General features: G+C 36.8%; 1 protein-coding gene across 1 annotated transcript in view; it reads right to left on the reverse strand.

The window, feature by feature from the left end:
• LOC107692300 (netrin receptor UNC5D-like) overlaps positions 1-25,735 on the reverse strand; it is a 231,266-nt gene that overhangs the window by 60,534 nt on the left and 144,997 nt on the right. Inside the window, exon 2 of the mRNA XM_016491285.1 lies at positions 14,210-14,410. Coding sequence (XP_016346771.1) covers positions 14,210-14,410 — 201 coding nt within the window. The remainder of the gene's footprint in view (positions 1-14,209; positions 14,411-25,735) is intronic.

Raw genomic sequence — 25,735 nt, forward strand, 5'->3', positions numbered from 1 at the left:
TTGTTTTTTTTGTAGTAAAATGAATATTGATGTTCAATGTTGTTGTAATAAATTATGAAATATTTTTTTCATTAAAATATTGCTGAAAGCTTTTGGGAATTAAATCAAAAAGTATATATTACACAAATAACAAACAAATTCTGTATTTTCATAACATAAGTAAAGACAAAATATGTGTAAAGTTTGGTTCATATATATTAATTAGAAGCTATGATTGTTACCAAAATGCTGAAAAACATTTGTTCTTGATTAACTGCTAATTCATATGTATACTGCAAAACTGCAAAATTCAAAAATTCTATTTTTTTTATTTAAAAAAATTAAATAAAAAATGTATAATCTAAATATTTAAGGAAGCATGAAGTGCTCTAAAATTTCCTGGTAGATGGCTGCGTTGACTGTGGACTTCAGAAAACACAGTGGACCAACACCAGCAGATGACATGGCAGCCCAAATCATCACTGATTGTGGAAACTTCACACTGGACTTCAAGCAACATGGTTTCTGTGCCTCTCCACTCTTCCTCCAGACTCTGGGACCTTGATTTCCAAATGAAATGCAAAATTTACTTTCATCTGAAAAGAGAACTTTGGACCACTGAGCAACAGTCCAGTTCTTTTTCTCCACAGCCCAGGTAAGACACTTCTGACGTTGTCTGTGGCTTGACACGAGGAAAGCTACATTTGTAGCCCATGTCTAGGATTAGTCTGTGCGTAGTGGCTCTTGATGTGCTGACGCCAGCCTCAGTCCACTCCTTGTGAAGCTCCCCCAAATTCTTGAATGGATTTTGCCTGACAATCCTCTCAAGGCTGCGATTATCCCTTTTGCTGGTGCAACTTTTCCTACCACACTTTTTCCTTACACTCAACTTTCTATGAATATGCTTGGATACAGCACTCTGTGAACAACCAGCTTCTTTAGCAATGAACTTTTGTGGCTTACCCTCCTTGTGGAGGGTGTCAATGACTGTCTTCTAGACATCTGTCAAGTCAGCAGTCTTCCCCATGATTGTGTAGCCTACTGACCCAGACTGAGAGACCATTTAAAAGGCTCAGGAAACCTTTGCAGGTGTTTTGAGGTAATTAGCTGATTAGGGTGTGACACCATGACTTTCTAATATTTAACTTTTTCACAATATTCTAATTTTCTGAGACACTGAATTTGGGGTTTTCATTATCTTTAAGCCATAATCATCAAAATTTCAAGAAATAAAGGCTTGAAATATTTCACTCTATGTGTAATGAATCTATATAATATATGGGTTTCACTTTCTGAAATGAGTGACAAAAAATATTGACCTTTTTCATGATATTCAAATTTTTTTCAGATGTACCCGTATACACCAGGGGCGTTTCCTCCGAGTAGGCAAGGGAGGCAGTATCTCCTCAAAATATTGGATGAGAAAAAAAAATTACAAAATATAACATTAAAAAGTGTATAAATCACTTGTTTTTCTAAAAAAAACATTGTGTAACAGCGACACCAGCAGGTAAAGTTACAGCAGGAGTCTGCGTCTCTCTCGCCTCCCCTGAGCCCATTGAGTTTTAACAGACCCCTAAAGTGTGCGGTGAGTTTGGTAGGGGTAATTGAGATGAATGAAGGAAAATCACGTGAGAGGCAATGCCTCCATCGTGATATGATTGGATCTGACTGGTTATGTTCGGCTGTGATTGGTTCATGCGATAAATCCCGCCTATTGTGTTCATGCGCGTTCCGTGTTCGCAAATCAGTCTGAATGAACAATATGGCATTAATGGAAAGACTCATTTAAAAAAGTAAGTACACAACTCACATACTTAGATATAACCACTTTGTTACGTCAAAATAAGACTTGATACATGAAAACATGATCTGTGGGAGTTTTTAGTGAGTAATCAGCTTGGTAAAATTTTAAGAAAATCTCTGTGTCTGTGACCAATATTCACAGAGCTTTGATGACTGATGAACCAAATAATTAAAAAAATATAAAAAAATATTTCATAAAAAATATTTCTGGTAGTGTAAGTAATGTTTATTTAACCAAGAACATGCGACTGGGACAGGAATTTACTGTACATTTGATTTAAAAAAAAAGGACTTTGCCTCCTCATTTCAGAACACCACCGCACACCACTGATATATACATATATGCACAAACACTATATACTATATGTACTACACTATATATTGAACTGTAAAATTACGCTACTATTATACTGTGTTTGACCTCTAAAAGATCCTAGCTTCCATCCAAGAGGGAAAAAAAATCAATTTCCTCTTTTCTTCATCCTCTAATTCCTGATCCCAACACAATCATGTATTCCTCCTCTGGTTTCCAGTCAGGCTCTCGTCTTCATCCCTGCTGTACTTTTCACGCCAGATTCAGAGTTGGAGGGCCCCTAGTCTCCAAGAGAGCCAGTGGTGGCTTTGCTCGCCCATGGTCCTCATCCCCTTTTCCTTTCTTTTCCTGTTCCAGCATTTGGAGACTGGTGTGTGTGTGTGTGTGTGTGTGTGTGTTGGTGCCGGGATCTGGCTTGTGGCTTGTTCCTGAGTCGCAGTGGAGAGTCCTGGGAGAGATTAGGAGAACCAAAACAGCATCTCACAACAGTAACACTGTCTCAGTGTCTGGATCTGCACGTCCAGTGATGGCACATCCAAAGTGTCCTCGCTCTCCCAGGGCTTGGCAGAGACCAGCAGATCTGATCCCTCTCCTAGTGCTGGCAGCAGTCGGGCTGCAGCTGTGTGTTTGCATGTGTGAATATTGTCCGACTGTTGGCTTTGAGCTTTTTAAGCAGTCGGAGGTCTGTGCCATCCTTGTGAGCCTTCTGATCCTGTAGACACACAGTGTGTATGTGAGTTTATAGGGCCACTTCAGGGATTAAAAACCACAGATGACCGCATGGACAGATGATGCTTGTCAGTGCCACATCCGGGAACCATTTCAAACTGCATAATGGGTGTATTTGTGTGACGTGACTAGAGATGAAACGGTTACCAGTTTGACGATAAACCAAGATAAAATTTCCAACAGCTAGTACTGCTTTATATTTTAATTATCCTTAAAACCATTTCAGCCGTTTTATTTTTTTTTATCATTTTCTAAGGCCACGTATGCACGGTAAAGTTTCAGGAGTGACAACCGAATTTAAATACATACAATGCCCTTCACTAATATTGGCACCCTATTATGAGCAAAGGCGGCTATGAAAATAAGTCTGCATCGTTTTGATTTTTCATTCAAAAAAATCACAAAATTCTAACATTTCTTTGAAGTAAAACAATTGAAAGTGTGGGGAAACTCACAATATGAAATAAATGTTTTGCTCCAATGCACGTTGGCCACACCCCTAGAAATTCTTATAAACAAAATATATCTGAAGTATATTCCCATTCATATTTACAATTTTTAGCACACCAGGGTGACTAGGAGCATGAAATTCTCCAGCCATGACTTCCTGTTCCACGGGATTATAAATGTGAGGAACATAAAGGCCAAATTGCCTTAATCAGCCATCACAAGGAGTAAACCCATAGAATATAGTTCTGATGTGCAGAACAAGATTGTTGAGCTTCACAAAATAGAAAGATCTAAAGCATTGAAAATCTCCATTTCCACCATCAGGGCAATAATCAACTAAAGATGTTACAAATCTGCCTGGGAGAGGACGTGTGTCTATATCGTCCTAATGCACGTTGAGGAGGAGAGTTTGAGTGGCCAAAGACTCTCCAAGGATCACAGCTGGAGAATTGCAGAAATTAGTTGAGTCTTGGGGTCAGAAAATCAAAAAATAAATAATTAAATAAATAAAATAAAAATCAAACAGCCCCTACATCACCACATGTTGTTCGGGAGGGTTTAAAGAAAAATCCTCCTTGCTCATCCAAAAGAAAAAACTCTGGAAAAACTCTCATCCAACTGGAACTGCAAATGGGACTGGCTTCTATGGTCAGATGAAACAAAACAAAACAAAAAAAACCTTTTTGGCAGCAAACCCACCAGATGGGTTTGGTGCAAGCAGGGATAAAAAGTACCCCATGTTCACGGTTAAATATACCGCTGAATCTTTAATATTGTGGGCCTGTTTTTCTTCCGGAGGTCCTGGAAATCTTGTTCAGATACCTGGCATCATGGATTCTATCAAATACCAACAGATAAAAACTCTAAACATGACTGCCTCTGTTAGAAATCTTTTATCTTCCATCAGGACAATGATCTAAAACAAACATCAAAATCAACACAAAAATGTGTCACTGAGCACAAAATGAAGCTTCTGCCATGGCCATCCCTGTCCTCTGTAGAAATGAGTGTTCCAGAGCTGGGAATCTGAAGGATCTGGAGTGATTCTGAAGGAATGTTCTCTGATCTCTTATCAGGTGTTCTCCAAACTCACAGGCATTATAGGTAGGGTGGCCATATGTGCCGTTCATATGGGACACGTCCTGGCCAGGATTTTTATATTGCCTAAAACATCCAAAGTAGTTTGACCAATAACATGCAGGTTTTGCATATAATCGACCAATCGTGGTGTGTGAGAAGGTGAGATCTACAGAGAACGATCAAAGCGATGCAAATACGCGCACGTGTTTGTTCTTTCGTTCGACTTGAAGCGTTGCTGTGTACCGATCATTGAATGAGCGTTTCGAAAGCATAAGGAGCCATCTGCTCTGCTCTCTATAGCTCTCGTGAATGTCATACAACGATCGATCTGCACAGTGCAAACAGCCAAAACCTGGATATTTTAGGCAATATAGAAATCCTGGTAAGGACGCGTCCGGTAAAAATGGCCCGTATGGTCACCCTAATTATAGGAGAAAACTCAGAGCTGTTATCTTGGGAAAATAATGTTGCAATAATTGGGTGCCAATAATTGTGGCCAACGTGAACTAGATAAAAACATTTATTTCATAATGAGACCCCCACTTTCCATTGTTTAACTTCAATGATAGGTTAGAATTTTGTACATTTTCTGAATGAAAGATCAAAAGAATAAACAATGCAGATTTATTATCACAGCCATATTTGCTCATATTCACCAAGGGTGGCAATATTAGTGGAGGGCACTGTAAGTGAATGCCCTAAATTATAGTTTTGTGTGTGTACGGAACAGAACTCACTCTGAAACTGGTAACCATAGCAACGTTCTGGTGTTTCACACATCGGGGTATCCGCTAGTTTTAACCAAAGAAATATTACAGCAACCAAAGCCAGTGTGTTTTGTTTATGTTTAGAAGGCTACTTCGCTTGTTTGTTTTTTTTTTCCCTAGCAAGATCTGGCAACACTAATGTTATGATCATATTACCCCAATTTTACAGTCTCTGCACTGGCTACCTATTAAATTCCGTATCAGTTACAAACATACCCTGTGATTTCTTGCACTGCACATACAGAAAAGACACAATTCTGATTCGTATTTAACAACTAGCTGTTTAGCTCAGTTTCGTACACACTGCATAGAATTTCCACAAATGCAGTTGTCATAACCTGAATTTTCCAAGAGTCATTTCGGTTGTAGAATGCGGTGGTCACTCCCGCACATTATTAACTGTGTGTGTGCAAAGCAGGATTAAGCAGTTAAAGGTGCATTGACAACCGAATTTAGCTGCACATGTGGCCTAAAACTATCTTTCAAGTCTCCCAAACAACACTTTTTGTTCATGTTAATGTTATTATTTAATGTTTATGCAAACAAAAAGTGCTGCTTATTTTATTTGTTGTTGGTTTGTTGGTTTTCTATATGAGACTTGGTGAAATTATTACAGTCTGTGTATCAGTACTTTTTGAACATTTCCAGCACATTTTAACAATACCGTGATAATTAAAAACATTTATTTCATAATGAGACCCCCACTTTCCATTGTTTAACTTCAATGATAGGTTAGAATTTTGTACATTTTCTGAATGAAAGATCAAAAGAATAAACAATGCAGATTTATTATCACAGCCATATTTGCTCATATTCACCAAGGGTGGCAATATTAGTGGAGGGCACTGTAAGTGAATGCCCTAAATTATAGTTTTGTGTGTGTACGGAACAGAACTCACTCTGAAACTGGTAACCATAGCAACGTTCTGGTGTTTCACACATCGGGGTATCCGCTAGTTTTAACCAAAGAAATATTACAGCAACCAAAGCCAGTGTGTTTTGTTTATGTTTAGAAGGCTACTTCGCTTGTTTGTTTTTTTTTTCCCTAGCAAGATCTGGCAACACTAATGTTATGATCATATTACCCCAATTTTACAGTCTCTGCACTGGCTACCTATTAAATTCCGTTTTATAAACTGTGATCATTTAGTTCATTATAATCGTGACACTGAAGTGCCATGACACTGAAAAAGTGCTCAAAAGCCCTTTTAGACAGTCTGAGCGTGCTCGGTAGTGTCTTGACTGACAGTGCAACTGCTAATCCTGAGTCAAAGCCTTTTGTTAACATGTCTGTGAGAAGTCCAAACAGTTACTGTTTATAATCCTGGATTGCAGCTACAGCTTATTTTGGAGTTGTTTGCATGTTCATGTATAATGCGTTCGGCCCTGAGGATCCGTAAGCGCATACATTTTCTTTTCCCTTCCTCCATCTCTTTCAAACTCCCTCTCCTCTGTTTTTCTCCATCGTCTTTGTCCTTCCTGGACCTCAATGGATCTTGTCTTGTGTCGGTCTTACTCTGTTGGTGGTAGATGATATAGCGCAGTGGGCTAGCTGTGATCTTAATGCAGAATGCTGGACGTCAATCCTTCTTGCAGTCGCCAAACAGCAGGTGAGGACCATCTCACCCTCCATCTCTTGCTGTGTCCCTCTTTCCCTCCTTCTGTAGTTGCCTTCTCCCTCTGTTGTTGCCTTCCAAGTGTCTTCTCTTATCTATCTCCTGTTTACCCATCAGCCCACTGGATGTTCACCATACAGTGAGCTTTTAAAGAGACCGTTCACCCAAAAATATGAAAATTCTAATATCATTTACTCACCTTGATGTCGATCCAAACCTGTTTGGCATTCTTGTTTAGGTGGAACACAAAAGCAGGTATTTCGTAGACTGTTTATGCTGCACTTTTTCATACTTTTAAGCTCTGAAAAGGCAAGAGACACTTGCACACTTTTATGACCCTGAAAACCACTAATCAAAATATGCTGTGTGAACATTCTTCAAAACATCTTCTTTTGTTTTCCACTGAAGAATGTCAGTCATACAGGACGTGAAGAAACATGAGGGTGAATAAATAAAGTTTCATTTTTGAGTAAACTATTCCTTTAACTCTTTTCCTCCTAGACTTCTTGTCCATTTCTCGCATTCTCTCATTCTCTTCCCCTTAAATCTCTTTAATGTCACCCTTTTTTCTTTCATTTCTCCCTCACCCTCCATCTTTCTCCACCCATCCCTCCATTCGACGCTCTAAATCTCTCCTTTGGCAGATCTCTATCGTTATCGTGCTCCTAATAAATCTCTCCTCCTCTCTTTTCTTTTTTGCTCTCAGTCTGTCTATCTTTCTTTCTCAGTGGTAGTAGGATCAGAGGCTTTAGCTGTGTGATCTGTATTGATCAGTGAGCAGTGGGGTTATGCTGCTCTGGCTGACTGTTGCTCTGCACTGCCCTGCCCTCCTGCTCTCTTCCAGCCCATACCCATTGCCATGACAAAAGGCTAAGCGTTGGCCAGTGAAGCACTTCCTGTGGCAGCTAAAAGAAAATATAATTAATTTTCTTTTTTTAGACATATACACACACATGGTTTCAGCTGTTGGCTAAAACAGAGATTTTAAGAGTTTTATTAAAGGAACAGTTCACCCCAAAAATGTAAACATTCAATCTGATTCGTGAAAAGGACCAAATGGTTCATTAAGGACTGGATCACTCTTTTGAGTCAGTTCTTTTAAGTTCAACTCTCTCATACAGGAGAAAACAGTTGAGCGATAATCACAGGCTTTTAACTCAACCACCACTGTAACAGATACATTAAATCAGCAAGTGATACAATTCAACTTCCGATACTAGTATGAATTAGTCCAATTTGAGAATGATTCAGTCCAATTCATTAACAGGTGGTTTAGTCTGATTTTTAACTAAATCAACTGGTTCACTGAAACAAACTGACTCAAAAGAATTATTCATTAATTGAATCAACTTGAGAACTGTTGCAACTGGATCAATAAATCAAATGATTGAACAATTCAACTTCTAACTCTAGAATAGTCTGATTCATGAACGAATTGCTCAGATTGATTTGTGAACCAAATCAACTGGTTCCTTAAAAAGAACTGATTCAAAGGAATGGTTTGTTCATTGATCCGGATGTCAACTTCAACCACTGGTAGCTGTTCTTGTTCTAACAACTCAATTGAGGGGAAGATATCAGAGAATAAGGACAAAATTTTGGTCTGTTACACACACAAAACTGTCATGTAACTTTAAAAGACTTGGAATACAGCAGCCGACTGGTAAGTAATGACAGAATTTTCATTTTTGGACGAACAATTCCTACAGTCATTTGCTATCAATTGCAGCTGTGATGATTATCACCCCTGGCAACACGAGCAACTGACACCTCACGGGCACTGCAGCTCAAAGAGCCCTATCAAATACATTTTCATGAAGCGCCAGCATAAAAGCCAACACGGTCCTCATAATTATTAAACAAACCAGCACATTTTATCAAGCACAGGTGCACAAATGTGTGATAATGCACTGGATGCACACTCTCACCACGACTGAATTATGAATCGTTGCCTGCACAGTGAACCACCAACACAAGGTCAAGGTCACACAACCTGAACCCCCATCGACCCACAGGCATTCTTTAGACATCACCCTAGTAAAACACTCATTGTCATCCTTGTGCTTTTAGCTTATATACAGTTCTAACAATGCTCATTTCATTCAACAATCTTCCAATTGTGGTTATTTCAATATTACCTTTTTTGTTTTACCTTTAGGCAGAAATGGGCCTTTATATTAAAGAACGTTTCCAAATCAATGGAACCCCCATCTTTTTTTTTTTTTAATGTTCCACAGAAGATGATACAGGTTTGGCATGACATGAGGGTGAGTAAATGATGACAGAATTTTCATTTTTGGGTGAACTATCCCTATGACATCTCTATATTTAAAATGCAATTGTATAGCAGATTTTAAATCTCATGTTTATGATACAACAGAATGGCATTAGTAGCAAACAGAGATGTGAATGATGCTGGGTGATGATTATACTGTCCTGCTTGTACGTGATTCTGTTCGTATGCCAGAGAATCGCAGTGGTGTCCAGCCCTGTTAGCCAGCTCTGCTGTTACTGTGTGTTTGGCCACAGGAAGGAAACTGAGCTGGCTAATTCTGAAATAGACCTGCAAGCTGGCTGCTCTTCCTGACAGCATTCATCAAACATGAGGTGGTAAAGCTGGAGCTTTCCTTTTACTTCTCTATTAATGCCTGTGATTCTTTGTTCTGAATCAGAGCCAAGCACAAACATATAAAATTAGACAAATAGACAAACTCTGGGTGATATTTACAGTACAGTAAACGACACAGTTTCATGGTCCAGTGCTGGTGCAACTGATTCATGTAAACCCTACTAAAGCCGTTTTTACTAACATTAGGCAGATAAATGGGATTATTTATGTGTATATGCACGTCGGCAAGACACTTTGTGTCCACATCAACCTCGTCCTGTCCGCATTGCAGTTTTACAGTCTTTACCAGTCTTCACAAAAGTGCACCATTTCAAAAGTACTGACAGATTTACCAACCATCCATCCGTGAGCGATTCCATTCAACCCAGCAGGACAAATAATCCAAGCAGGCACACAGGCAGTCCAAGGACACCGCGGCTCCTGCTCTCCGAGTTTGATTTATTGGCTTTGCCGCCGGAGAGATGTGATCGGAGCGTATCTCTGCTGGACCGAGGGAGCCCGGTCTTAATCAACGGAGCCTCACAGATGTACAGAGATGATTAGGCAGTCCAACAACCTGCTGAGACTCAATGGCCAATGCCGGGCACGGATAGAAGATCTCTGTAAGTGTGCTAAGAGGAAACTGAGATAGCAAGCTGGGTGCATGCAACATCATATTTGAGGTGGATGTTTATTTTAGCAGATAATCGGAGATGAGTCTTGGGCTTTCAGTGTGTGAGCTGATGTTACTTAGATTTGTAAGCAGTAGGTTTCGTCTACTTTACAATGGGGTGGTCTGGCCTAGTGGTTACAGATCTGGGATGATAACCAAAAGGCTGTAGGTTTGAGCCCCACAAGGGCTAATCCATAAGCACTTCTGTGCTTGTGGCAAGGCACTTAAATCCATGTAGCTCCAGGGGGATTGTCCTTATTATAAGTGCACCATAAGACCTGTTTCACACTGCAGCATGAGCAAAAATGTAGCATAATTTCAACAGTAAGCTCTATGAAGAAAATAAAGTGATTTATAAGTTCCAACAGAGTACTTTCTTTTAAATTAAGTCAAATAAGGTAGAATTTTGAGAATTATGACAAACTTGATTGTAATTTCACATTTTCCATCCAAATAATAATTTATCAACACAGAAGCCAAATCCTCAAGTGTAGCAACAAACTTCTCCAAATATGACAATACAAAATATGCCCTCTAATGGCAGCAATAGCAAACATTGAGTTGTTTGCAAACACACTTTCACACATACAGATCAGTAATTGGTTCTGTTTGCGTCTCTTATGAAGCAAAAAAAAACAACAACAGCATTTATTTTCTGCTTATTGACTACGCTGGTATGAACGAATAGCTATCCACATATACTACAATTTTAAAATTTGGGTAAAATACTGTAAATATTAATATTGAAAAATATTATTACAATTTAAAATAAATGTTTTCTATTTTAATGTTTAAAATGTAATTTGTTTCTGTGATGGCAAAGCTGAATTTTCAGCAGCCATTATTTCAGTCTTCAGTGTCACATGATTCTTGAAAAATATCATTATTATTATTAAAACAGTTGACAAAAATTGTGCTGCTTAATATGTTCTGAATTCTTTGATGAAGAGAAAGTTCAAAAGAACGGCATTTACTTAAAGAAATAATTTTTTTGTAACATTATAAATGACTTTATTGTCATTATTGATATTTTCAGTGCTTAGGCCTACTTGCTAAATAAAAGCATTAATGTCTTTCAAAATAAACAAACAAACAAATAAATAAATAAATAAAATAAAAAGTACTCACCCCTAGGGGTGTAACGGTACACAGACATGACGGTTTGGTACGTACCTCGGGTTTGACGTTACGGTTCGGTACAGTTTCGGTACAGCAGGGGGAAAATTAAACAAACATATATATTTTTTTGTTTTCACTTTATTTTGATGGTCCCTTTAACACATTCTGTTGACTATAAGTAACGTTGCACCTACATGTCTACTAACTCTCAGAGTATCCGTAGAGTATTAGTAGACTGGTAGAGTTAGGGTTAGAATAAGTTGACATGTACTTGCAAAGTTGCTTATAGTCAGTAGAATGTCTGTTGGGAGACCATGACAATATAGAGTTAGCAGATATTAAGCAAACAGTCTACTGATACTTTGATGAGAGTTAGTAGACATGTAGGTGCAACATTACTTATTGTCAACAGAATGTTCAAAAGGGACCATCAAAATAAAGTGTTACCATTTTTTTCATTAAATAGTGGTTTACTGAACAAATTGCTCTTTCTTTAAAAAAAATCAGTTATAATTCAAATTTTCTTAGGGATAAAAATCTACCTCAGCTTATGCTCTAAACCAGGGGTGTCCAAACTACAGCCCGCGGGCCAAATGCGGCCCGTGGATGAATTTTAAGCGGCCCGCAGCTGTCTTAATAGTCTATATTATATATGGCCCGCCAAGCATAATTTACAAAATAGGCCTATGCAGTTTCAAAATGTCAACACAAGATGGCAGCACTAAATTTTAGACCAGATGTAGCAGTAAAACGCGAGTGATATCAATTTGATAACTCATATGCGCTCTCATTTCTTTAGCGCACGCAAATTCCTAAACGCGTCAAAAGCGGAAGAGAGCAACTCGTTTGAACCGCGCTGCACGGACCGTTTTTAACTCTGCCTAAAGACAACGTAGCGCGAGCTCAGAACAAATGCGTTTACTCGTTGACTGATCTCGATCACGAGACCACTAAACAGCGCTGTGAGAAGCGTTTGAGTTTGAAGAAAGTCAAGTTTTAGAGAAGAAAAAAATCACCCACTGACTTTCTACTTTGAGGATCTTGATAGAAATGCAGTGGAGTGAAAAGTACAATATTTGTCTTTCAAATGTAGTGAAGTTAAAGTCATAAGTTCCCAGAAAAAATAATACTCAAATAAAGTACAGATACTCAAGAAGTGTACTTAAGTACAATACTCAAGTAAATGTACTTAGTTACTGTCCGCCTCTGCATATAGGCCAATTTAATGTAATGTAAGGGAGTTATGAAATATAGGCCAAATTACAGACATTTTTGATGTAGTTTGTGCTTTCATGTGTTAATAGATTAAATACCATAAAGCCATTCTATGTTATAATTATTAAAGCTTTAAAAACAAGATATTTGCAGATTTTTGTCCTCAACAAAACACAAGCTACTGCTACTGTCAACTCAACATCACACATATATACATAATAAATATATATATATATATATATATATATATATAGGTAGAAGCATCCGGCACCCCAGTGTTTCCACATCATCGAATCTGGCCCCCTTTAGGAAGAGTCTGGACACCCCTGCTCTAAACTATAGTGAGCCCTTTTACATTAGGCCTACTAAGGGTTACAGTTAAAAACAGAGCCCAAACTTAAATTTAATTTCTATTTATTTTTAAATATAACAAGCAACACTCAACTTAAAAAAATGCATGCAAACAAATTAACTTCTAAATTATAAAAATTATATTTGTTGTTGAAATATATTAATTTACACAGTGCCTCTCATAACTTGTTCCATAATAGATTTATTTAAACATTAAATAAGACATTATAATAATAACAGGTAAAGTAAAATATAATGAGTATATAGTCTAATCATTCGCGAAAAGCTCTTCTCTAGACTTAATTTATAGCGCACTAGCAAGCTGTTGACACTGATGACTTCCTGAGGTAAATGAAATGCTATGTGACATTTTGTTTACAAGCTGTTTTATTGCCGTCTTTCCCAGGTTGAAACACTGATTGAGCGATTACATGAGGCAGGAGATGTTCATTCATGTTTATTTTGCGTTAAACCTAGTAGTAAAGAGAAAGGGATGATCGTGCTCACTCGTGCTTCACGCTGCCGCTTGTACTAAGGCATTTAGTACATGTCGCGCCACATCAAAGAGCGTCAAAATGGCATTTATTGTTTGAATTTCCTGAAAAATACATAATTTGAAAGATGAGACTTTGTTTCTTATCAAAAGTAACGGTATATAAAACTGGAAGTTTCCAATGAAGTTCCGCTCGTGCAGTGGTTAAAATAATGCTGTATTTGTTCGGTACACATGCATAGAAATATCTACTCTAAACTTCACCAGAAGTGAATATCTTTTATCAATAACAGATAAGGATGAAAGAAATAAGTACAAAAGGTAAAAACATGCCTGAAATGAGCCAGGCTACTTTTCAAACATTTTTGAATATAAAGCAGCAATTCACACCTGGGTCAAGTACTGATCCGGGGGGGGGGGGAGCCAGGCTGCTTTTAAAACGTTTTTGAATATAAAGCAGCAATTCACGCCTGGGTCAAGTACTGATCCGACGGCGGGTGGGGGGGTTGTTATTTCACTAGGTTGCATCACTAGATCAGTCCTTTCAGCTGTCAGAATCTGCACCAGCAAACACTAAATGCAACAATCAGTCTCTTTCAGGCTCTTACAGATAGCACACTATGTTTGATGGAGAGTGAACTGAAAGATGAAAGCTGAGAAAAGTTGAGCCGAACGTCTGCTGCTATAGGATTTGACATTCTGGATGCCACTCTCCCAGCAGGCACTGACAGACAGATATAAAGGTGCATTAAAGGAATAGTCCACCCAAAAATGAAAATTTGCTGTAAATTTACTCACCTTCAGGCCATCCAAAATGCAGTTTGTTTCTTCATCGGAACAGATTTGAAGAAATTTAGCATTACATCTCTTGCTCACCAATGGATCCTCTGAATAAACAAACTCATCTATGTCTTGTATAGCCTGAGGGTAATTTCAGTAAATTTCAGCAAACTTTCATTTTTTTGGGTGAACTATTTCTTTAAAGAGAAGGACAGCACATGGGTATTTACCCGTTCCTAGTTCAGTGTGCTCCAAGGAAGTGTGTTGGTTCTGATGGACCCACTCCCCGTTGCATTTAAAGAAGATCTGGAGGGCAGGACGTGCCTGGCAACGTAGCTTGATGGGGTTGCTTTTGACAATGTATGCATCATCGGGCTCCTGCAGAAAGTGAGGCAGCGTTCCAGACATCGCTGAGAGACCATCACGTGACCCTGCAACAAAAATTCAGGAGTTATACGTCAGCTCTAGAAGAAAAGTCACTGATTCATTCAAAATGAAGCAAAAATGTCTAACCGGCCAAATCCGCTCAGCTGACAGCTACCTATCTGTGAGTTCCTATAATCAGACACATCAACTAGGGCTCCCTGACAGCAAGCTTACTCACTTCTTTAACTGGCCTGTCAATCACTTTCAAAAGCGCTCTCAGGTTGGATGACGTTTTCAAACAAGCACCATATGAGCCGGCGACACCGAGAGATAAAGTGAAAACTGCCCTAAAGCAGCTGAAGGTGCCTGCAGATGATTTTAGCACCATGGACAGCAGCCAGTAGATACTCAATAGTATGAGCATTTTCAGGACCACGGACAGTTCCTTTGGGCTCTGTGGCTTCACATTAAATCAGACATTATATGCAGGTGTTTGCTCTTTTCCAAAACCCAGTGAGCTGCTAATGGAGGCAACACTTTAAGGTAAAGCATAACGCTTGACAACGCAAAGGCTGTTCCAAAAGGTGGGTAACTTAATTATGCTGCCTCCTAAAATACCTTATTTTAGACTGTCCTAAGACAGCACAGCATGTGTTCATGCATCTCACATTCACTGTAATGGTCTCAGTAGAAATACAAACTGAAGTTGGAGAATGAAGTGATAAAAATGTTGAATGTAAATAAACCAAATCTTAGCAAACCCTGGGAAGACAAATTGAAGGTTAAAGGGACAGGTCACCCAAAAATGAAAATTTGATGTTTATCTGCTTACCCCCAGGGCATCCAAAATGTAGGTGACTTTGTTTCTTCAGTAGAACACAAACGAAGAGACTCAAACCATTGCAGTCTGTCAGTCATATAATGTAAGTGAATAGTTACTGAAGAAACAAAGTCACCTACATCTTGGATGCCCTGGGGGTAAGCAGATAAACATCAAATTTTCATTTTTGGGTGAACTATCCCTTTAATTTAAAAAAGGATTACATTTCTGATCTGTGTTGATGGAGTACTTGAAGCCTGTGGATAGGGCTGTGAGGGTGTATAAGACAAAAAAGGTTGGAAAAAGGATTTGGATCAGGCATATACAGTAATATGGAGGCACTGTGCAAAGTCACAATTGTGCTTATGGGTATTTTTTCAGCCGCTATATGGTAATTATATCTGAGTTAATCTGCAAAAGGCACATTTACTTTGTGACCGTTGAGTCAGGATCTGTGAGCATTTGCTGTCACAGCAAGAGCTGGACTAGGCTGATCTTGTGGAATTCTGAGTAAAGCTCATATCATATCTATTTGATATGCAAAAAGAAAAAAAGACTAGTCATATCTGGTCCATTAAATAATATAAGTTTTTTTAAACTATGTACTAGGAAATTAGCTAATAAAAATTAACTCAACTTATAAAAAATGAATTGATGCAAAAATTATTGAAATGAATTCTTATCTAAATGATTATTAAATGTTTGTTGTTGTTGTTAGTTCATGTCAACTAATGAAGTTAACTAAGGTAAAGCTACAAAATAAAACTACAATTATATATAAAATGACCAAAACATACTGTAATAAACACAATAATAATTGTGTCCTGAAATGTTTCTCTTTTCTCTCTCAAAATTTCTTGTAACTATCCACTGTATCTGTCACATAAATCATCAAAAGCCCAAAAATAAAATAAAAGTCTATAATAAACTGGCTATTAAAAAACAGAAAACTGTTCTGACATGCCCATGAAATCGACCACATACGGGTGTGAAATTCTATTTCACACAGGGATATTTGGAGAAAGATTTAGGGTCTAAAAGTGTCTTGTGGATAAAAGAGCCACACAAGAGTGACAGGAGCTGAAATATCCACAGTGATTCAAAGCACACAGTGATTTAAAGCACTCCTCTCCCTCACTCTTCATGTTTCTCTCCTGCTCACTCTCCATTTATCTTTCTATCACTGCATGTGTGTACACACACACACACACACATACACATACATTCTAAAACTCACCCTCACTAATAAAACTGTCACAGACGTAATTGGATGGTATATTTTGGAAACGATTTCCCCTGACTGAAATCTTAAGCATAATAGAAATTTCTATTGACTTGTAATCCTTCCCTGGGAACCTTTACGTGCGTGCGTGTGTGTGTGTGTGTGTGTGTGCACAGGTGCGTTATACTCTGGCAAACATACCTGATTCATCCTGATTAGAATGAATAGAGAAATGCCTGCGTGTGCCGCTCACGCTGAGAAAATCACAGCCCTCGCGCCACCCTTCCTTCTCTCACTGTCTCTCTCAAACCAGAGGACGATTTTATCACTCAAGTGTTTCTTTCATAGCTCAGTAGATTTAAAGTCAACATGCACTTTCCTAATATACACTGCTGGTCTTACTATGAACATTTCATCATCATATTATTTCCTTAAAAAAAAAAAATTGTACCTTAATCTTTCAGCAAAATGTTTCATCACTAAAATGACTTTCCTAGGTTAATAATGTGAACCAAAAGTCAAATAACTACTTAACCTTTTCTAAAATCATGTCAAAAGTTAAAGCACTAATTTAACAATGGTTAACATTAATTCAAAACATATTACGGCAATAACAGCAACGGATGAAAAGAAGCGACAACCTGGGTATATGGCTCCAAATCCAGGCCAAAAATTGGTTGTAAGCCATGTTTCAAGGTCATTATCCATCGAATGTAAACTCATATTCAAGTCTGGCTCCATTGTAGTATGGAATGCTCACTTTTCACAATTCAATCAAGATGGATTTAATGTAAGCATTGTCCATTTATGTTTCATTTATGTATCAACTTATTTCAGATGTTTTTCCTTAAACTCCTAAGTAAAAATAAGAGCATAGAGCTATAGAAATACTTTTTTTTTTTTTTTTAGGAAATTCATACGTCTAATCAACAAGGATGCATTAATTTGGTCAAAAATCACAGAAACGACATAGTTACAAAAAAAAAAAAAAAAAGGATTTCCACTTCAAATAAATGCTGTTATTTTACTGTTCACAAAGAGCAACAAAACCATTTTCAATATTAATAATAATGAGACGTTTCTTGAGCACCAAATCAGCATATTAGAATAATTTCTGAAGGATCATGTGACACTGAAGACTGTAAATTAATGAATAAATTACATTTGAAGATATATTAAAATAGAAATCAATTACCTTCAATTATAACAATATTACGGTTTTATTGTATTTTTGATCAAATAAATGCAGCCTTGGTGAGAGTAAGAGATTTCCTTCAAAAACATTTAAAAAAATCTTACTGAACCCAAACTTTTTGTATTCTCTGTCTGATTCATTCAAGACCAAATGATTTGTAGATCACATAGTTCAGATCACTTGGTTTTGGAGAAATCTGACAATTTGACTATTTGAGTCTGTTCCAAGCATCCATATTACTGAGACATTACCTGAGATTTCTTTTGAAATATTAACATTAATAATAAAAGTATAAAATTAATACATTTATAGGAGAATATAAGTATGTATAATTTAATAATTTCATTTCAATGCTGTCTAGAAGAAACAATTGAGAAATTAAAAGAATTGCGATGACTCTCTCTCCATCTTCCTCCTCCATTCCTTTTTGTTCCAGATATGTAAACAGAACACACATTATTTTCTATAAGATAATTAATTGCACAGTGTCTTGTTTGTATAATCTAATGCTTTGTGCTCATGGACACGATATGCTTCTTTTTAGAATGAACACTCCCACACACAGAGCACCAGGTAGAAGTGTATTCACAAACACACAAACATATTGGACCGTGCAGTTCCATACTGTAATGTGTGCTAATGCTATTTTTGCACGCCCACAAACAAATGTATTTACATTTACAAGCAAATACACAAATCGTAACACGTTCAAATGCAAGTACACATACAATCGCACACATTTGGACTCGTACACCACATGCTTTTATCCAGCCACCATCAAAGATGTTCAGAGTGCTTGACATGATGGCTGTCTGATGAAAGGGAAAAATAGTCATCCGACTGAGCCGTAGATGAAAGGAAAGAGAGAAAGATTACTTTAAGATACTTTAAAAGAGCTCCTTTAGATTTGTGGAAGTTGTTTAAGTCACTTCTATATGCAGAGTGATTCATATAACTGTGTTTGAGGGGAGGACCGTCTGTTTGTTCCTGACGGAAAATAAACTTTATTACACTCATGCACATTGACACACAAACAAGAAACACACACTTAAGAACACACAAGCAAAACAATCCAACTTGCACTTTACTTGGAATGAAAATGTGATGTCAAATTTAAAAGACATGGACTAAAGGCCCCTCACCAAAAAATGCAGGTAAAAACAGTTGAACATTGAAGAGTCCTATATAATATCATATAATTTTTTTTCTCACGAAAAAATTAAAATAAATTAAATACCAAAAATGGAAATAATAATAAAACAACAATTAAAATTTCGCCACAAAACAATTATTTCTAGCCACACACAAATAATAATAATAACAATAATAATAATAATAATAATAGGAAGAAGAAGAAGAAAATCGAACAATTACATTTTTTACCACAAATAATAATAATTTTTCATAATTGAGATATTTAAAAATAATCACTCATTGTTTTCTGTAGTAGACTGTTTGCTTTGATTCACTGAAATGAATGAAATCAACGAAAGTCTGACCATCATTCTTAAAATTTGATCTACACAATGTTATATTGTTGTGTCCAATAAAATTACTGGACAACTGGTGAATCATTTTTATTTACAATCGAATCAAATATTAAATTGCACTTTGCTCTTGTAGAATGTTAATTTTTAGTATATGGTTCTCTGGAGAACAAAAAAGTTTGACTAAGTTCTTAAATAAATATGACGGAAGTCAAAATGGCTCGCCTGTGGCATCAGACTGTAAGAACTGTTTTGGTTTAAAGCTTTTATTTTTAAGAGTTTGTTGTCGTGCGATCCAAGGAACTTTTTTTGAGTTTGTTTCCCCCTGTTGTTTTTGTTATGTAGTGTTAGTTCTTGATAGAACTGAAAAGAACAAAAGTGACCATGACATCCTAATGCAATCACGGCTTAGACACAATAACACAGTCCTGACTGCCTCTCTGAGGGGCTTTTGAGATGTGTGTATGTGTGTGCGTGTGTGAAGAGAGAGCGAGAGAGGATGATTTTCGGTGATTGAGCATATGTGTGTTTTCCAAAGCTCCCTGTATCAAGCGTTCTGACAGCTATTTAATGTGTCTCATTTGCATGAGTTGATAAAGCACCGATCTGCTCTCTTAATCCACAGTGTGACAAGGCAGAAATGCCAAAATGGCCGGACGTATCCTCTCAATCCCCACTCTGCTGTCAGGGCCGAGTTGGTTGCCACAGCAATGATATACGAGCGGCGGGCCACCCCGGCAATAACGGTGGACGCTAGATACATCTCATGCTACGGGAGCAAAACAAGATGTCACTGCCACCGGCTCTGAGCAATGAGTTTATCACACACACCTGTCTGTCACACTGAGAGGTCTACGTCGCAAAACACACACAAAATACAAACATGCTAACCATTCTGACCTAGAAGTGATAAAGGAATCACTCTCTGATGGTTAGATTGAATCTATTGTTTTATGTCAAAGCACAGACATATTTTTGAGTGCAGGTGTGACTAGTAAATACCAGTATTGGGGAAGTTATTTTTAAATCGTAGCTTGCCAAGTTACTGTCAAAAGGTAGATATGCACATTGAAGCCTTTTAATTTCTTTAAAATGATTATTATTATTTACTTAGCACATTAGAGCTGTATTTATCATGAACAAAAACAATTAGGACATCTATTAAGGTAACAGCAACAAACTTAAAATAAAAAATAAATGGTTGGTTATGTTGAATATATTTTGTAAAAACATAAATTGGTATTCAATTGGAAAAAGACAAACCAGACTTTTTCACTAGTGGTCTCACACTTTTGGACCCCAGCTACAGTGAAAATATGAGCTTTGCACAATCTTCTGTTCTGCAAATCCTGGAAAATGGTGCAAAGCGTGCATTTCAGACAGAAAGAGAGAGAGAGAAGTGCACCTTGGGGAGTTTTGACAGACTGCTGGTGCAGAGATCATGATAATGGCAGTTCTCAGCAGGGTGATGAACCTGCATAACATACAGCTCACTCACGGCCTGAACAATAAAACATACCACTAGGGGTGGCACGATACCATTTTTTCAGAACCGATACTGATTCGATACCAAAAGTTCTGAGTATCAGACAATACCAATACCAATCCGATACCAGCACAGTTTTTTTTTTTTTTTTTACATTTCTATACCTCAGTGTGTGTTGACCTGATCATCACTGTTGTATATTACACAAAATCTACTAAATAAAGACAACTTAATTATAAAGAAAAATAACAAATTAAAAAAATATATAATAATCAATGAGAAAAATACTATTATAAACTAGGTTAGTGGATAATTCAGCAGCAAAAGTTACTCTACAAAAATGATGAGTTCACAATAATTTTATAAAATCTAAACATTTAGAGGAAAAAACATTTAGTGGGAAAAATAAAAGTAAATAAGTGTAATCTGGTAAAATGTTACACATTGCTCTCTGTATTGTAAAATACATTCATGAAAAACAAGTAAATATAATTTATATATAAATATATGCAATAAATTAAATACATTTATTTTACATTTATAGCACAGTAATGAGGCAGCAACATATGATAGATAAGACAGAACAAGAAAGGCTATTAACAACCTTTCATTGCGCAAAAGTATTATAACATGAAAGGTTCCAATACGGAACGGTACAAAGCTCTTATGCGCATCCCGTGTGCAGAATGACGCGCTTGAAGCAACACGGAGTCACAGCACGCAGCGCTCCGCATAGAAAAGTTCAAAGCACAAAGGGAAGAGACATTCTGATGCATAGTGTATTATATACAGTATGTGCGATAGTTTATTGAGCCTTTTAACAGTTTTAAATTTCAGTTACTGTGCGCATGAAGAACAAGTATAAAAATAGGAACATTGTATCATCCCAGAGAGAGTTTCGTCATCTTGACTGTCGTAACCGAACGCGACACGCAGTTTGAACGCTGAATGGAGGTTGACTGACAGCCGCAGCGGAGAGAAGAGTTTACGTGAACTTGAATTTAATGACTCAAATATTAATCTGTACCTCACATTAAACTATGGAACGGTCTCAGAACACTTGAAATATAGTGTAAGGAAACTTTATGGTGCTTTATAATGTTTTTGTGCCTTTCGTGGGGCAACAATAACACAGAATAGTATACTCACAATATCGGATTTGTATCGGTCTCGTCTGACCGATACCCCGATCCAGCAGAAAATGCCAGTATCGGAGCGATACCGATACTGAATATTGGATCGGCGCACCCCTACATACCACATGTAGATCAGCTCACGCACACACACACACACACAAATGCACGCACATACACGCTCTCCAGCCCCTACAACACAATTCAAATGTCAAAATACAAATATTAAGGAAGGTCACTTCACGCTATTTTTTAAAATCATACTACAACAAAAAAATTAATTAAATAATATGCCATTTTACGGAAAGAATGTTTATCACAAATAAAGTATTTTAGGTATTGAATGATATGGGTGAATAAACGACTTTAGATTTTTTTGGCTGAATACCTTGAAATGCATCAGCTCTGCACTGTAGCATTCTGGGATTTCTATAATTTTTCCATACTACCTATTACAAGATTAAAGGTTCTCACTAAACATTGATGTTTTAAGAAAAAAAAAACAGGAAGTACAGGAAAAAATTCTAAACACAGATACACTTAAATATAGATTTGCAAACAGCCATCATAATTCACAAACAAATACATTGATTTACTTCCCCATTTATATTTAAACATTTCCATGTCATTAATCAATTTATAGTAAGTAAACTCGATTTTTACACAACACTTTAAAAAACCCTTTTAATGGACACAACATCAGTTGATCCCTCACCATTCAAACTATTTTTCTGTGACAGCCATATAGTCAGTTTTGCTTGCCCAAATAAGATAATTAATAAAAATAAAACATGAGCTTCCCTTCTACTTCTACTATATTTTGGTCAATCAATCAATCAATAAATAAATAAATGGTGTAAAAACCTCCCCCAGAGACCTACACCACACTTCCAATTTATTAGAGAGAGAGAGAGAGAGAGAGAGAGAGAGAGAAAGAGAGAGAGAAGATGAGACAGAAGCAACGAATGTGGGAGATGGAGGTTTAGGTAATAGAGTGTGGAAACAAAACAAAAGATTGATGTAAAATTACAGAATAATAATAAATAAAAAGAGTTAATGTGATTGGGCTCTGGATTACTGCTGATGGGAAAATAAAGATGTCCCATAATACTTCATTACAATAGCAGGCTCAAAACAAAGAGACTGTTCTAAATAGCTAGTGAGCTACTTACACAGGCAGCAATTTAAAGTGCACTTCCAACATGAATGCTCTCCACAAAGGTAAGACTCTTAATTATGATCAATTTTTTCTTATAGGCAAACAAAGCAAGAGCAATGCCAACTAGTGTATCAACACATTTATAATTCTTTTAATATTAAAAAAGCATGGAAAATAGTTTAAAATGATCAAAAACAGATTTTACCCAAAAATTCAGTGTGCATTGTACAGCCCACCACCATTCAAAAGTTTGGGCTCAGTGAGACTTTTAATTGTTTTTGTCTCTTATGCTCACCTAGCCTGCATTTATTTGATCAAAAATATCATAAAAACACAAATATTGTGAACTCTTATTAAAACGGAAAAGCTGAATTTTCAAAAACCACTATTTCAGTTTCACAAGATCCTTCAGAAACCATTCTTATATGCTGATATGGTGCTTATGAAACTCCTATTATGAAACTTGAAAACAGTTGTGTCATAACTTTTTATGGATTTTTTGATAAATAAAAAGTTCAAAAGAACAGCATTTATTTAAAATAGAAATCTTTTGTAACATTGATCAGAAGTGACAAAGATATTTGCAATTTATTGCGTCCTTCAATAAAGATCAAAAAAGATCTTACAGACCTCAAACTTTTAAATCGTAGTGTATATTTATGCCTATTTGAATATCACACAATTTCTCTTGATGTGTCTGTATTAAAGTCAATGAGATTAGTCTCTTGTAAATGACACACATAGCTGTGAATATGCAGAGTGTTCCAAATGAGTCACTTAGAGTATGAAATTCCATTTCAGTTAATATGCTGCTAGACTGTTCACTAGGTTTAGAAACAGAGAGGGAGAGATACTGCAGTCTCTAAAGTCGATCATAAATACGATAAGAATCAAACAGCTGCTAATACATACATTTACAAAGCAGAACTATAATTACAGCACTGCTCAAAATTAAAATGCAGGGCCACAGTCGCTAGCTAATTAGTACAAACAAAACATCCTTAAGTAACAGTGACATTTTAGAAAAGGTTAGGAAGTGTCGCTTTCGTGTATGTACTTCTGTTGGGCTGAATATAATTAGAGATTTAGTCTCAGATGGTAGAATTAACACGACAGGGTAAAGTTAATGTCGAATTTCGTTCGCTTCTGATGTCATTCCATGTGATGCAGCTTAAATACTCTCACAAACTCTTAATGGACAGTCAAGGAAGAGTGATTATTTAATAGGCCGTAATTTAATTCCAAAATGTGCTTGACGGTTACATCAAATGCTGGAATGAAATCACAAAAAGTTCTGAGCGCATAAAAGTTTGCTAGGATGACGGTTCAAGGAACTCAAGTAGTACACAGATGATACCTCCTATCATTCTCAGAGCACTTCAGATGGTATGAAATTCCTTTGAAAGGATTCTTGGATGTGTGGAAGAGATTTAGCGAACAGACAGCGAGGGTCCTTCCGGAGTGCTTGAGATCGAAGACTTTCTCTTTTTTTTTTTATTCGTCTCCAAAGAGCTTCACACTTAGTGATATTACTGAGAGTCGCTTCTTTTTCTAATCGCAGTCCCACAGGATCAAAGTTCCTGGGAAGCCCCAGAGCTCTGTTCATATATCTTTCCTTTTTCATTGCATTAGTTGTAATACTTGTTCTAGGCATGCAAAAAGCATCAGAAAATAACAGCAGCCATCACCATGAAATATGTAAAACAAGTACATAATAAAGCGGAAAAGTGTGGAATACATCTTTTCAATATTTTGTTGGCTGTTTCTGTGTTAACCTGTTCATAAAAGTATTTGTATGTAAACCACTGCATTCAATTTAATGCAAAATATACATAAAAATATTCTATTATGCAGCAATGAATCTTATTTATCGGGATGTACTTCTTTCCCTTCGTATCATTTAATCTTGAATTAAACATGCAGTCATTTGGAATTTTGCTGTGCAATAGGGAGTATTAAACACATACAATTGTTCCTGTGGCTCAGTGGTAGAGCATTGCGTTAGCAGCGCAAAAGGTTGTGGGTTTGATTCCCAGGGAACACACATACTGGTAAAAAATGTATAGCCTGAATGCACTGTAAGTCGCTTTAGATAAAAGCGTCTGCTAAATGCATAAATTATTAATTATTAAATTATAAAAATACAATAAGGTGAACAGGAAAATGTTTTAGAGGAAATGAAGTTTGTTCAAATTGCACATGGTAACTTTTTAAGTGGTCAGTCTACTTGTTTGTCCTGTAATCTGCTAAACTACGGTAAAAGCCTAAAAAGCATTGAAAATCTAAAACCAAGCTTTTAAGTATCCAAAAAAAGCCAGAGTGCTATGGAAAATTTCATTCACCTCACTTAAAGCTGAGGCATGCAATTTATGTCAAAATACTTTCTCCAATGCATTACATTACATAAACGCTTTTGGCAAAAAAAAAAAAAATCCAAAATGACATACAGTGCATTAGGGGTGACCCCGATTAGCCGAAGATTCAATGCTTCGATCTCACAGTCGAAAATTCACAGGTGTTATGATCATGCTATTTTGGCTATAAGGGGGTGCTCAAATGTCTGATTTCACACAGAACTACCGATTTTCTCCCAATAAGTTAATATGCAGCCTATTAAGATAATGCTGTAAATAAGAATCTGAAAAGAAATGGCAGAGTGAAAGAAAGGATTTTTTCGATCAGGTAGGGTGATTTCAAAACATTTCAGCCAGTTTATATATATCGTGTATATATTATTTATCTCGTATAAGATGCATTTGGTTGAGTTGCGCTGCAGTATAGAGCTTCATTGTAGTACTACGGTGATTATCTCTTCAGCGCGTAGCGTGAGCAGGACAAACAACAATGCAGAATATTAATAACTATGACTGGGACTGTCATATACATAA

Source organism: Sinocyclocheilus anshuiensis, unplaced genomic scaffold, assembly GCF_001515605.1.
Source record: "Sinocyclocheilus anshuiensis isolate Anshui unplaced genomic scaffold, SAMN03320099.WGS_v1.1 scaffold478, whole genome shotgun sequence".
NCBI classification, from domain to species: domain Eukaryota; kingdom Metazoa; phylum Chordata; class Actinopteri; order Cypriniformes; family Cyprinidae; genus Sinocyclocheilus; species Sinocyclocheilus anshuiensis.